The 14,688-nt window shown below is 52.2% G+C and overlaps 1 protein-coding gene across 2 annotated transcripts; it reads left to right on the top strand.

Moving 5' to 3' along the window:
• The first annotated feature begins 3,188 nt into the window (after nucleotides 1-3,188).
• Nucleotides 3,189-14,063, top strand: TFE3 (transcription factor binding to IGHM enhancer 3). 2 transcript variants are annotated; one of them, XM_059910593.1, is made up of 10 exons: nucleotides 3,189-3,468; nucleotides 5,743-5,856; nucleotides 6,834-7,137; nucleotides 7,801-8,046; nucleotides 8,125-8,229; nucleotides 10,749-10,866; nucleotides 11,222-11,278; nucleotides 11,456-11,531; nucleotides 12,520-12,667; nucleotides 13,144-14,063. In XM_059910593.1, exons 1-10 carry the CDS (start codon nucleotides 3,353-3,355, stop codon nucleotides 13,585-13,587), a joined length of 1,728 nt encoding a protein of 575 aa, XP_059766576.1. In that variant the 5' UTR covers nucleotides 3,189-3,352; the 3' UTR covers nucleotides 13,588-14,063. The 2 variants fall into 2 exon arrangements, with proteins under 2 accessions (XP_059766576.1, XP_059766575.1); XM_059910592.1 differs by having other exon boundaries at nucleotides 7,801-8,229.
• Nucleotides 14,064-14,688: the final 625 nt, after the last annotated feature.

Genomic DNA, 14,688 nt, shown 5'->3' with positions numbered 1-14,688 from the left:
ATTCAGATAATCCAGGATAATCTCTCTATCTGAAAATCCTTAATTTAATCACATCTGCAAAACTTTTTTTTTTTTTTTTACATATAAGGTAACATTTACAGGTTCCAGGGATTAGGACATGGATATCTTTTGGGGGGCCATTAGGCTACCACACTATCCTATGACAGTTAACAGTTCTATTAACAACTCCTTAAACTACAAAAGACCACACACTAACCTTCCATAGTCCCTCCAACTGCATCTCAAACCATCTTCCAACCCCCCAGGAGTATTCCCAATTTACCCTCCAATAGCTGCCACCTGCGCTCTTAAACTGTCCTCTAGCAGCCCCATTCCTCCTGAAGACGTGGTCCTTTAGTTGTGTGCCAACTGTCCTGTAATAGACCCCAACCTCACCCCAAACCACCCTCAATCACCCCTCACATCTCTCTATAAACATCCCTAATTTCACCATCCAACTGCCCTCTCTTCTCCCTACATATCTCCCATTCACCCCACCCCTTAGTTGTGTTGCAGTGAAACCCCAGCTTCCAGAGAGAGAGAAAGACAGAGACAGAGAGCACGCAGCAATGAAGACCCAATGCAGCCAAAAATAAATAAATAAAATAAATAAATAAATGGGAAAAAAGATGGCAGGCTCATTCAAACTAAGAAAAATACAAAAAATTGTTTTTAAAAAAAGTGTGCTTGGGTTCCAATCCCAGGTTTTATAAACTGGTGTGACCTAGGGCAAGTGACTTAACTTTGCTGTACCTTGGTTTCCTAATCTGTAGGTTGGGAAAATAAATGGAACCCTCCTCAGAGGTCTGTTGTGAGGATTAAAATGAATGAATACAGATAAAGTGCCAAGAATGACTGATAAATGTTGCTTATTGTTACTTTTCTTTATAGCTTTTGCTTTTTGTATCCTGCTTAAGAAGGCCTTCTTTTTTGCCAAAGACTTAAACATAGTCTCCAAACATATTTTGTTCTGATATTTTTTATAGGTTCTTTTTTAATGGTTAGGTCTTTAGCCAATCTGGAATTAATTTTTCTGAATTGAGTAAATTAGGAATCTAATCCCTCCCCCCAAAAGACAGTCATTTCTCCCCAAACTATTTTAGTAAATAGTCCATCTCTCTCCCAGTGACTTGAAATATCACTTTTGTCATTTATGAATTCCCACAATACCTGGGTCGATTTTTCGATTTTTTTCTGTACCATTGATCTAGTTTTCTATTCCTACTCCCATATCACGATGCTTCTTTTTATGGTTATATTTCCCTGTGCTTATTTTATTTTATTTTATTTTATTATTTTTGGCTGCGCAGCACGTGGGATCTTAGTTCCCCGACCAGGGATCCATCCGCGCCCCCTGCAGTGGAAGCGTGGAGTCCTAACCGCTGGACTGCCAGGGAAGTCCCACAATGTTTTAATAACTAGAGTTTTGTCAGACATTTTGAATCTGGTAAGATGACGCCTTCCTCTTTCTTTTTCTTTTATAAAATTAGATATTCTTGTGTATTTAAGGCACCGTAGGAATTTTAACATCAGGTCTACAAGTTCCATTTTGCAATTTTTACTGGTAATGTATTGATTTTTTTAAAGATTAAAGAACTGTCTTTATTATGTGGGTAATGTTTGTGTGTGAGCGTATGGGGATGTGCGTGTTTACCAAGCCAACTTGGGAAATAAGGGTGCCAATACAGGAAGGTGCAAGGCAAATGGGCGCTCAGCGAAGTTCCCAGTGGTCCAACTGATGGGCATGGTCTCGGGATGTTGGGAGGGATAAAGGGAAGGTTGTAGGTCTGGGTATTTTGTGAGCTGACTGTGCATCTGAAGGTATGGGTGGGACCCTCTGCTGTGTGCAAGCCGGCTTGCATGTATCTAGCACACAGAGGAGCTCAATAAATGTTTGTTACATCAGTGCACAAATGAGTGAATCAATTTTTGGAGAGAGTATTGTATGCCAAACAACCTGCTAGCACTATTCAAAAATTACCTCGGGCTTCCCTGGTGGCGCAGTGGTTGAGAGTCTGCCTGCTGATGCGGGGGACACGGGTTCGAGCCCTGGTCTGGGAGGATCCCACATGCCGCGGAGCGGCTGGGCCCGTGAGCCACAACTGCTGAGCCTGCGCGTCTGGAGCCTGTGCTCCGCAAGAAGTAGAGGCCGCGATAGTGAGAGGCCCGCGCACCGCAATGAAGAGTGGCCCCCGCTTGCCACGGCTGGAGAGGGCCCTCGCACAGAAACGAAGACCCAACACAGCCATAAATAAATACATAAAAATAAATTAAAAAAAAAAATTACCTCCAATCCTCATAACAACCCTGTCAAACAGGTATTATGACCCCCATTTGACAGGCCAGTAAAGCTGAGGCTCAGAGAGGGGAAGTCCCTTGCCCATATTCTAACCTTGGTCTTTATAATTCCAGAAGTCAACCACAGAAGGGGCCAGATCTAATTTCCATCCTTCCACTCATTCATCCGTCAAGGATTCACTAAGCACCTACAGTGCAGCGCAACGACCTAGTACAACAACCGCTCTAAATGACATAGAGTAGGCGGACCGCTTCCAGGAAGACCAGCTGGGCGGCTGGACTGTAGGTACCGAAAGGGTGGGGTTTCTGGTGCGCACCTTCCGGGAATGTAGCTGCCTAGGCCTCAAGGCTATGGGTTTGGCTGAGGAGGCACCGCTAGATCAGGGTTGGAGCGCGGTTTAGGGAGTGGATACTACGTATATTGGCCTGTAGAGGGCGCGTTTCCGCAGCTAGAAGCGTCTCCTGGAGACCCTCCGCGCGCAGACTGGCCATCAGTACGCAGGCGCAGAGGACCCAAGGAGCGGCTTAATATCTTGCGGAGGGATAATTTGAGAAGAGGAGGCGTGGTTCAATCTCATTACCTCTCATTGATTTGCCTCTGTCTCTGAGGGCGTGGCCTCGGTGCCCCCTTCTCGGAATAAGGGCCGGCGGAATCTGGTTCTCTCTCGGCTTCGGAGGCGTAGCTTAGGGCGGGCCCTTGAGCCACCCCTCAACGATTGGCCGCCTCACCCAGAGGGCGTGGCCCAGCGAGCTGTCTATTCGCTCTGCGGTCACTTCCTGTGGAGTTTCCCCAGCCCAGGGAGGAGGGGGAAGAGGACAAGGGGGAGGAGGGCGGTCGTCCGGGGTTAGGTTGGGGGGGGGGGTGTTGGTCCGTTCTGGGCGGGGGATGACTCACAGCCCATCCCATCTCCCCGACGCCGCCCGCCCGCGCAGAGCTTGCTCCATGGCTTAGCGGAGGAGGCGGTGGCGAGCGGGGGAGGGGGACTCTTATTTTGTTAGGGGGACCGGGCCGAGGCCCGACCGGCCTGGCAGGGCTCGCCCGGGGCCGGGCGTCATGTCTCATGCGGCCGAGCCAGCTCGGGACGGCGTAGAGGCCAGCGCGGAGGGTCCTCGAGCCGTGTTCCTGCTGTTGGAGGAGCGCAGGCCGGCCGACTCGGCCCAGCTGCTCAGGTGCGGGACCGCCTGGGACCGGTAGTGCTAACTGGGGTTCCCGGGGGCCTGATTTGGGGGCAGCGGGGGCCCAGGACTGTGATTGGAGGCCCTCGGCCTAGTCTTGGAAGACGTCTGGGCGCCCGACTTGTGGGGGCACCTAAGGAATCTGGCGGTGGCTTGCTTGGACTGAGGCTTAAAGGAGTCGTGGAAGTGCATTAAGGGAGGCCTAGTTCAGATTTGGGGGGGGGGCCCTTGACTGGGTCTCGAGGGGCTGATTCTGTTGTGTCCAAAAACTAGTCTAGGGTAGCTGAACTTCGGGGACTGAGACTCTGACTAGAGGCTGAATTTGGGGTCTTTGAGTCAGATATGAGGGGAATGAGTTTGAGGGGGCACTCTGTAGGTGAGGCACTGATTTTTAAGGGACTTTTTCCCTCAGAGAAGGCGTCCTAAGATATAGAGGTGCTGTCTTGGGAGCTTGGTGACTCCCAGTGGCTGGTTGCTGGAGGCTGCGTTTGGGGATAAAATGACTCTGGAGGGATTTGGGGGTATCTCGGATATACTGCGTGGGACCAGCCTTGTGAGTGTGTGTGAGTGAACAAGAAAAGCAACATTCATCAAGACTTGATCAGAATAATCCCTTCACCTGCCCACCCATCCAGCTGGGTAGTGGAAAAGCCCTCTTCCCACACCCCATAGGGGCTTGAATGGGAAACAGTCAGACAGACAGGCAACGGAGATGGTGCTACCTCTTAGCCCAGAGAAGGCCTCAGACCTTATTTTGGAACCCAGAGGAGGGTCTTGTTCCTGCTGCCACCTGCCCTAGCCTCTCAGCCAGCTCTTTTCACCCCCTACACACACACAGACACAGAGGGGTTTTTTTTATCTCACCTTCCCAGTCTGTCTTTCAGGCCCTGGAGACAATCTTGAATCTGACCCTAGAGCTGGAATGAGCACCAATTGCACCATCCCTGCCTGGGTGGGTCCTCTCTGACCTCTTAGCCTTACTTCCATCAGCGGGCCTGGAAGCCCCAGCCCTCTCTGTCCATACCGTGCCCATTCCAGTGCCCACCTCTTCCAACTTCTGTGCAATCGAAGTGTGAGCATGGGAGGGGGCTTTGCCTACTTTCTGTCTGGGATTGTGCTGAGCTCAGCGGCTCCCCAGCTTCCTCTTCCCGACTTCCTGGGGTGGTTTTAGGGCCCCGTCTGTGAGTGAGGAAAGGGAGGAAGACAGATTCTTGGGGAGGGGCAAGTCAACGACAATCTCAGGATTCTAAATCTTTGACTAGATTCAAGGATGCATATCTATCTGCCTGCATGTTAATGTCCCCTACACACTAGTGTCTTGCAGCCAGCATGGAGGGTTGAGCAGGAGCCTTTCAATATATGAATTTACCATCTCCTGATGCCTTTATAACAACCTAGATCATCACAGTAGTGGCGATAGTTGAAAGGGACTGGTGTACATGGCTTCTTAGTTTGTGTGTCAGTGGGTGTTGGTATTGGAGGTGTGTTTGTGTTTTGATCTATCGAAAAAACTGGAGAGTGCTGGGCAAGCTCCTCTGACCAAGAAAAGAATGTTCCTATAAAGCAGATCATCCACCCAAATTCTCCCTCTTGTCAATCCAGATTGTTGGACTGAGGGGAGCCCTTGTTATTTCCATCTTGTTTTTGGATGCGTGTTCGCATCCCACAAACTCTGGCTGGGGCAGGGTTGGTGGCCGGGAGCTCTTTTGGGAAGTAGTGGATCCTTCAGTAAAGTGAATCAGCTACCCCAGTTCTCTTTGTGATGCATTCAGTTTGTGTTACAATGGACTGTTCTGCCGAGGGAAGCCCCTACCGTGCAGTATGCCTGTGGACCTATGTGGGCTCACATTCAGCAGCCAGGAAAACAATGGGGGGTGTGGGGGCTGGGAGAACTCTGAATGCAAAGTCAGGAATCCCACAAAGTGAATTGTCATTCCTCAATTCTTCGTTTCTATTCTCCTGAAACCCAGGTTGTACACCCAGGTGATTGTTAGATTGAGGAGCTGGGGTCCAGGCTTATTATTTTTAATCTTAAGGACCTATGGGTAACACGGAGCAAAAGAGAGTGGAGAGGGGAGAAGACATGGGAATTCATGGTGGCGGTTTCAGCAAAGTGGCCGAATGTGAGGGATACACTCTATTCTCCCCTCTCCTGGTGTATGCTTCTCTTCTCTTCTTTTCTCTTCTGTCTCTGTCTCTGTCTCTCTCAGGGGAATGACGTCTCCATACAATCACTGACCCTCACCCCTGCCTTCCCCCCACCCTCAGCCTGAACTCTTTGCTTCCGGAATCGGGGATTGTTGCTGACATCGAATTAGAAAACGTCCTTGATCCTGACAGCTTCTACGAGCTCAAAAGCCAACCCCTATCGCTACGCTCAAGGTATGTCTCCTCTCTCTGACTCCCCTTCTGATTCCTCAGGCCCCTCCATCCCCTCTTGATGGGCAGAGGCCCTCAGTGCCAGTCCAACCCATTCTCTCACCAGCCTGAATTTTTCAGATAGTAAAATTAAGAGCCAGAAAGAGCATGTGGAAAGCAGGAGGCCAAGCTAGGATTCTAGTATCTCAGACAAAATCTCCCTTGCTTCCTCCCCCACCTGCACATCCATTCATAGATTAAAATTGCAGCGTGCCTGGAGTTCCCAGACACAGGGCGTGGCCTGATCAAGCCCAGCCCCCAAGTAGGCGGAGCCGTTCCCATAACCCCTGGTCACCCTCCCCCCAACTCAACAAATTCACCCACTCCCAGCCCTTGAAGAACCCCTGCTGGTCTCTTCTTTCCCCCAAGCTTGGAAGTCTAAATGTGCTGAGTCATGGGCCTGGGCTCTAAGAGAGGGGAGGGGACCTGGAAGAGGGGCAGGAAGAGAGGATTGTGAAATCGCTGAGATTTTCAAGACTGACTAGCTGCTGGGACCAGAGGCCCAGGCAGGGGAGGAAGAAGGGCCTGCGGTTGCCCATATAGCCTGATGCCCACTCCCAGGAGCTCAGGGAGCATCTCCAGCCCCAAATTGAGCTTAATGAGCCCTCTGTGTCCGTATCTACTCCCACAACCTCAATTCTGTTTCCTTCTGCTCTCCTTTAAATAGCTCGCAGAGCTGAACAGTAATGGTATCTCCGCTTGATATACGAACAGGCCCAAATCCAGGCTTCACCATAAGGACTGAGGGCTAAAGTTACCCCACCAGACTGTGACCCCTGAGGGCTGTGACCAGGTCTGGTTCCTTTATCTCCCCTCCACATTGTGGCTTCTGAAGGCAGAGAACAGGCCAGGTTCCTATGTCTGCTCCATCGCACTATGACTTCTTAGGCTTGGGCCGAGACTTTTAGCTTACCTGTGGCCCCGTATTTCCCATTCCACAGCCTCCCAATATCACTGCAGGCCACACCAGCCGCCCCAGCTACACTCTCTGCATCATCTTCTGCAGGGGGCTCCAGGACCCCTGCCATGTCGTCATCTTCTTCATCGCGGGTCTTGCTGCGGCAGCAGCTAATGCGGGCCCAGGCCCAGGAGCAGGAGAGGCGTGAGCGTCGGGAACAGGCTGCAGCCTCTCCCTTCCCTAGTCCTGCACCTGCCTCTCCTGCCATCTCTGTGGTTGGCGTCTCTGCTGGGGGCCACACATTGGGTCGTCCTCCCCCTGCTCAGGTGCCCAGGGAGGTGCTCAAGGTAAGGTGACATCCAGAGGCCCTGGGAGGGCCTCCTGGTGACTGAGGATTGGTCCTGGTGGCTTTGGGACGAGGTCCTAGGGGCTCTAAGGAAGGTCTCAGGTACTGTTAAAAGGGGGCTGTGCTAGTATCCCATTGTGTTTAGGGTTTCCAAGACGTTCTTGTGGAGTTGTGAGGGGTTCTTGGGGGCCATAGGATGTCTTGGTGGATCATGGAGGCTCATGAGTGCCCTGAGTGGGCCCTGGAGTCTGTGAAGTGGCTTTGTAGGAAGCACTTCACATATGGTTATGCATTAGGAATTCTTTGGCCAGTGGAGTGCCTTGGGAAGCCATGTACAGTTCCCACGTCTGTTAGGTGGGGTCACAGGCTTTGCGGGGGGCCTCTTGGGGACTGTGACAGGGTGCTCCAGAAACTCTGAAGGATTCTGCCACCCATGGGTAGATCTTGAGGGCTGTGAGGGATCTCTGAGAAAGGGAGTTTGGGTCCTAGGGGAGACTTTAATCAGTATTTGGGGGCGGGAGAGGGTTCTCAGATTCTGGGCCTGGTTTGCCATCCTGAGCCTAGGAACAGATGACTTCTGAGGGGCAAGCTGGGGCTCAGAGTCACCCCTCTGAGCCCTGTTCTACCTTGTTCCCTCCCATCCTGTCTCCCCCGCATTCCACAGGTGCAGACCCATCTGGAGAACCCGACGCGCTACCACCTGCAGCAGGCGCGCCGGCAGCAGGTGAAGCAGTACCTGTCCACCACACTTGGGCCCAAGCTGGCGTCCCAGGCCCTCACCCCGCCACCGGGGGCTGCTAGTGCCCAGCCACTCCCCGCCCCTGAGGCTGCCCACGCTACTGGCCCCACTGGCAGTGCTCCCAACAGCCCCATGGCGCTGCTCACCATCGGGTCTAGCTCGGAGAAGGAGGTGAGTGGCTGCAGACGACCCGCCCATGCTCCCCCTGCCCCAACTTCTTCTAAGGCTCTTCCATATGTCTTCTCCCAGATTGATGATGTCATCGATGAGATCATCAGCCTGGAGTCCAGTTACAACGATGAGATGCTCAGCTATCTGCCCGGAGGCACCACGGGGCTGCAGCTCCCCAGCACGGTGAGGCCCTGAGATGGGAGGTTGGTCTAAAAATTAGCACATCCCTCTATCACTGAGGGATATCTTATATACACCCGGGCTAGCTGTGTACATAAGAGACTGTCACCTTGGATTGTACTGAGATAGAGATAGAGGCTGTATGTTGAGAATGGGCCACAACAGTGCCCTGGGGCCATGTTGAACTGCATGGAGAGGTGAACCTTGTAGTTTTTGATATATACACGGTGGGGACTTCATGGAGCTATTAGGGCATACCGAAGCACTCAAGCTTCATTGTGGGAGGGACCAAGAAGTGGGACTCTTGTAGCATTTTGTTTGTTTGTTTTGAGTGTAAGACAGGTTTCTTTTTTTTTCTTTTTTTTAAATAATTCTTTATTTTTATTTATTTATTTTGGCTGTGTTGGGTCTTCGTTTCTGTGTGAGGGCTTTCTCCAGTTGCGGCAAGCGGGGGCCACTCTTCATCGCGATGCGCGGGCCTCTCACTATCGCAGCCTCTCTTGTTGCGGAGCACAGGCTCCAGACGCGCAGGCTCAGTAGTTGTGGCTCACGGGCCTAGTTGCTCCGCGGCATGTGGGATCTTCCCAGACCAGGGCTCGAACCTGTGTCCCCTGCACTGGCAGGCAGATTCTCAACCACTGCGCCACCAGGGAAGCCCCAAGACAGGTTTCTTTTTATTAAGTTTTCCTAAACTTGTCTCATGTTTTCTGAATGTTTTTCTTTGTGTAAGAACCTAACCTGGAGCTTTAACAAACCAATTTGGACAATGCAACCTGGATAAATGCTTGTCTGCACACAAGTCATCGATTACCATTCTCTGGCCTGGCCTCCATGTAAATCCAATTGGTCTTAAAGCCTATCTAAACAGAGAGCAAGCAGACCACATCATCTTATTTCTAGTTTAAACTTTAAACCTCAAATTCACCCCCATCCCAAGACCCACACCCTCCCCCACACACAAAAGAAAATTTTTAGAAGAAATGGCCATTGAGAACTGAGTCAGTTGCCTGAGAATTGGCTTAATCCTGCAGCCAGCACTCCAAAGTAGCTCTTGGCTTCACAGCAGGCCAGCTGGAACTCTTGAAGCAGGACAGGTAGAGAATGGATAGAGGATGCTCTGAGAACAGGGCCAAGTCCTGGTGCTGCGAGGCTTCCACACATGCTTACACTCCAACATAAATACACTTCCACCTTTCTCCTCTAAGTGATGTTTCTCTATAGCACTTTAGAGCTTGTAACTCTCTAAATTTTTTAGTGCAGAGATGGACAGAAACTTATTCTAAACATGCAAGGTATAATCTTATTTCTAACAACATAGGCCAAAATTAACAGAGAAGCTCTCCGTTATACAGATTATCTTGTTGCGTTTTGAATGTACCAGGACATTCAGGTCATGAAGACACACCTAGACCATGAAGTGATTGGAACATGATATGCCAAAGGTGTCCAGATTTGATGTGGTTGGACCTTGAAGTGACTAGAACATACCACATCTCTTACAGTGAACTGTGCCGAGAGGCTGGGTCATTGTAAATACTGGATAAAACTTCCTAGAGCAGGAGATGCACCAATGAATTTTAACATTCTGGTTCTGAACATTCCAAGAGTCTCATAACTCGCTTTGGGACATACCAAGTGGCTGTAGCTTTACTTCTTTCCAGCTTATCAAGAGGAAAGAGGCACATGTAAAAATGGTACCAATTTATCAGAATTTTTCATTGATTTGGGCACAGCTAGAGATTGGATGGATCCAGCAGACTAGTGGGGGTTTCAAGAGATGAAAACTCATCAAGAGGTGGGACTAATTACTTATGGATTAGTTCGTTGCCCTAGGGTGTATCCAGGAGAGTGTGAAGGAGAAGAAAAAAGCAAACTAGGCTGACATAAAAACAGTGCTTGTTGAGTAGTTGGACAAGAAATCCTGAGAGATCAGAATGTGCAAGAGGGTGCCAGATCAGAACCTCGGTGCATGGCAGCCTGAGACTGTATGCAACGCAGTCACAGCAAAAGACTGGAGGTTGGGCTGGAACTCTCCAAAAGGCCAGATTTTGGGTGGAATGTTGCCATGACAATTTCCCAAGGTCTGAGAAGACTGGGTTGGAGTGTTCCAAGAATGCTGAGTTGGAATGTAGCTCTAGGAGGGGCTGAAATGTTGCATTGGAGCTGACAAAGACCTGAGAAGGGTGGTTTTCTGGCACTTCTCAGAGCCAGTGCCGGGGTTTGGGAGAGGGGCTTCAGAAGTCACTGGGGGATTCGAGGGGCTGTGGGGACACGATGAGCAGGCCAGGCAGGCTCCAGTCCCCCAGCAAAGCAGGGTAGGTCCCCTTGACCCTGTCTTCCCTGTTGAGTGGCTGTGTGAAATTCCCTTGAAGGAGAAGGAAGGGTTCCCATGCTGAGCCAGCCAATCCTTGCATGAGGGGGCCCATCTTTGGGGTGAGTGGAGGGTCAGGAACCTGGTCGAAGAAGGGGCCGAGCCTGGGGTCTGTTTCCAACCATCGTTTTTCCACTCTCCCTGCCTGCAGCTGCCTGTGTCAGGGAATCTGCTTGATGTGTACAGTAGTCAGGGCGTGGCCACGCCAGCCATCACCGTCAGCAACTCCTGTCCAGCTGAGCTGCCGAATATCAAACGGGAGATCTCTGGTAAGGGCCAGGGTCTTGGCCCCGTGCAATTATCATATACCCCAGGGTGAGCCCCATATCTACCAGGTCTGGGGGTCAGGCCTGATTCTAAGGGAAGAGGGTTTAAACAGACAGAAATGGGGGCTGTTTGCCATCTTTGTCCATATGGCCCGTGGTCCTACTTTCACTCCACTCCCTCTCCTCGGGTTTAACAAGTGGCCTGTCACCATGGCTTCTTTAAAAATTGTAAAAATGGTGGCACTTCGCTTGCTTGCGCCCACCAAAGCCTACCCCAGCGGCTGCACATGCTGCCCACCGTCGTCTGTCATCTTTCCCAGACCCAGAGGCCCTGACCACCTCCTGCACTCTCTTCCAGAGACAGAGGCCAAGGCCCTTTTGAAGGAACGGCAGAAGAAAGACAATCACAACCTGAGTGAGTGAGAGCGCGTGCTCCTGCCCACGTGCCGTGCAGCCCTGCCTCGCTCTGCGCCCGGCCTTCCTTGGGGGCCTCTCCCTGCAGCAGCCTCCCAATTCCCCAGTTTCTCCTCTTCGCTTCTCAGCCTATTGACGACTCTTTCCCACTTTCTCTTTCTCTCCCCCGCCTTCAAAGTTGAACGTCGCAGGCGATTCAACATTAACGACAGGATCAAGGAGTTGGGCACCCTCATCCCCAAGTCCAGTGACCCGTGAGTCTGGGCCAGGAGCCCCAGGCCGGTGGAAGGTGGGGTGGGGGCCCCACTCCCTGAAAGTCATTCCCGGGTGGGCCTGCCCTAAGTGGGAACCACCCGGGCAGTCCTGCTCCTTTGCCCCTTTCTCACCCAGCTTTCCTCACCCTGAGCAGGGTTGCAGCCCCTCACCGTGTTCCCATCTAAAATTTTAGGTGCATGACATTATGGTCCATGACACTATGGTCCACGTTGTCTGCCCCCCTGTACGACATAGACAGTTTTCCGCTTATTTAGTACCTCCTTTATTTACTCAAAAAATGTATTGAGCTGCTTCTGCTTTGTGCCAGGTACCATGCTAGGCCCTGAGGATACCAGAGGGAACAAAATGCACAAAAATCCCTGACCTCATGGAACTGATGTTTTAGTGGGGGCAGACAGACAGCAAACAAGATAAATATGTAAACTCCGGTGGTTATGATGAGTGTTGTGGAGAGGAATCAAGAACGGAGGGAAGATGGGATATTGGGGAGGGTCACAGTTTGGGGTGAGGAGGGTGGGGAGAGGGCAGGCCTCAACTGATGAGGAAGTACTTGAATAAAGAGCCTAAAGAGGTGAGGCAGGAGCCATCTGGGTGTCTGAGAGAAGAGTGTTCAAGGTGGAGGGCAGAGCTGGGCTGGAGGCCCTGAGGTGGGAATGATTTTCCATGTTCTAGGAGCATTGAGAAGCCAGTGTGGCCGCAGTGAGATGAATCAGAGGGTCATGGGTAAGAGGAGCAGTATGGGATCAGGTCAGAGAGGGCTTCCTGGGTTCGGGGTGTGATGGGGCATCATTGGAAGGTTCCAGGCAGGTGGTTTTCATCCGAGCATTCCATACCCTTGATGTCCCTCTGCCTCAAGTTCTAGGCACGTGGCGGGGTGCTCCATCTACCTGGTGCAATCGCCCCCTTCAGCTCCCGAGAGACTCCATGTGCAGCATTCCCTTCTTTCCTCCCCCTTGGGCCCCACAGGGAGATGCGCTGGAACAAGGGCACCATCTTGAAAGCCTCTGTGGATTACATCCGCAAGTTGCAGAAGGAGCAACAGCGCTCCAAAGACCTGGAGAGCCGGCAGCGATCCCTGGAGCAAGCCAACCGCAGCCTGCAGCTCCGAATTCAGGTCTGGAAGGAGGAGGCGGTGGCAGGGGTGAGGGGGGCTTCCTGGAGGCAGAGGCAGAGGGAGAACAGGCTAGGATTTCTCCGCCTGGCATATTTGGGGGATCCCCGGGCTTCCTGACTCACATGATGATGATAAGTAGTAATCATAACATTAGCAATAATAATAATGAATATTGGTTAACGGACACGGTGTTTTATCTTGTGCCATGCACTATGACCAAGAGCCTTGTCTCCATTTACTAAGTTAATCACAACAATCCTGTGAGACAGGGACCATTATTATACCCACTTTCTAGGTTGGGACTCTGAGGCTCAGAGACGGTAAGCAACTTGCCTGAAGTTACGCAACTAGTGAGTGGCAGAGGCTGAATTCGAACCCAGGCAGCCTACCCTTTTAACTGTTACATCCTCTGCCTCTGAGGGACTCTGAACCCCATCTTATCCCACCTCCACCACCCACCCCCCTACGTTTTGCAGGAGCTAGAACTGCAGGCCCAGATCCATGGTCTGCCAGTGCCTCCCACCCCAGGGCTGCTCTCACTGGCCACAACTTCAGCCTCTGACAGTCTCAAGCCAGAGCAGCTGGATGTTGAAGAGGAGGGCAGGCCAGGCACAGCAACATTTCATGCAGCGGGGGGACCTGCCCAGAGTACTCCCCATCAGCAGCCCCCAGCGCCACCCTCCGATGCCCTTCTGGACCTGCACTTTCCCAGCGACCACCTGGGGGATCTGGGGGACCCCTTCCACCTGGGGCTGGAGGACATTCTGATGGAGGAGGAGGAGGGGGTGGTGGGGGGACTGTCAGGGGGCGCCCTGTCCCCACTGCGGGCTGCCTCCGATCCCCTGCTTTCTTCAGTATCCCCCGCAGTCTCCAAGGCCAGCAGTCGCCGCAGCAGCTTCAGCATGGAGGAGGAGTCCTGATCAGGCCTCACCCCTCCCCTGGGACTTCCCCACCCAGGAAAGGAGGACATGTCAGGATGAGGCCCCGCCTTTTCCCCCACCTTTTCATGAGACTGCCCTGCCCAGGTGTACTGGGGGAAGAGGAGACTGATGAGGCCCCACCCCTGTAACCAAGCAAGGAGGAGGAGTCAGATGAGGCCCCACCCCTTCCCCACAGGACAGGCCAATGCAGGTATTTCAGACGTGGAGAAGGTAGGGACATCAGGGCCTGTCTCTTGCAGAACGCAGCCTCACCCCTGCCCCGTGGGACCCGCCCTTGCCCAGGTGAGGGAAGGAGACAGGATGAGGTCAGCCGCTGGCCCCTAGGGACTGTCCTAGCCATGTTTCCTGGGATAAAGAGTGTCAGGATACTGCTCCATCCCCTCTCTTGGAACCAACAGTCTAGTCTATCCTGGCAAGGAAGAGGAGTCAAAATGGAGGTCCCACCCTGGGGGTTTAAGCCCTGCCCCTTCCCCGTGAACCCTGCCCTGTGCAGGCAAGGAACAGAAGTGAGGATGAGAGCCAACCCCTTTACCTGGGAACTCAGTCCTGGCCTTCTAGCAATGGAGGAGTCAGGCCCCGCCCTTTCCCTATAGGAACAGCCCAGCGCAGGTATTTCAGGTGTGGAGGAGTCAGTAAGATAGGGCAACTTTGTGGAGATCACAGCCCTCGTCTCTTAGCAACATCCCATCCAATCATTCCACACTGCAGGGAGGAGTGGTACTTAAGCTCCCCCGCCTTAACCTGGGACCATTGTGACTTAACCTAGGAGGGCTCTAAGCCGACCTGGCCCTTGAAGAAGGGGGCAGATCTTGAAATCTTGTGGGTTGACATTCCAGACCTAGATCAGGAGTGAGTGAGAGTTAGACCCCCACACTTGGGCAGAGTTTTACCTCCTTTCTTGAAGGGTAGATTGGGGAGGTGATGGAGATAAGGGGGTACTGGGTCCATGTTCCCAGAACCAGCACCCCGGTACTCTTTTTTAACATGTAGAGGAACAAGATGAAGGAAGGGGCCTTTCCAGGGAGTTCCCCAGCCCAGGAACAAGTGGAAGCCTGTCTCACCAAGGCAGAGGCTTAGGGG

The sequence above is a fragment of the Balaenoptera ricei genome, chromosome X (genome assembly GCF_028023285.1).
Source record: "Balaenoptera ricei isolate mBalRic1 chromosome X, mBalRic1.hap2, whole genome shotgun sequence".
NCBI classification, from domain to species: domain Eukaryota; kingdom Metazoa; phylum Chordata; class Mammalia; order Artiodactyla; family Balaenopteridae; genus Balaenoptera; species Balaenoptera ricei.
The sequence above is the reverse complement of the archived record's forward strand: the minus strand, read 5'-3'. Positions and strand labels throughout refer to the sequence as shown.

What these genes read in the sequence shown, in the direction of transcription:
- TFE3 (XM_059910592.1), top strand. Translation starts at nt 3,353, where the DNA reads ATGTCTCATGCGGCCGAGCCAGCTCGGGACGGCGTAGAGGCCAGCGCG. An exon ending in CCCCTATCGCTACGCTCAAG is followed by an intron (nt 5,857 to 6,833) that starts GTATGTCTCCTC and finishes CCCATTCCACAG; the next exon opens with CCTCCCAATATCACTGCAGG. An exon ending in TATCAAACGGGAGATCTCTG is followed by an intron (nt 10,867 to 11,221) that starts GTAAGGGCCAGG and finishes ACTCTCTTCCAG; the next exon opens with AGACAGAGGCCAAGGCCCTT.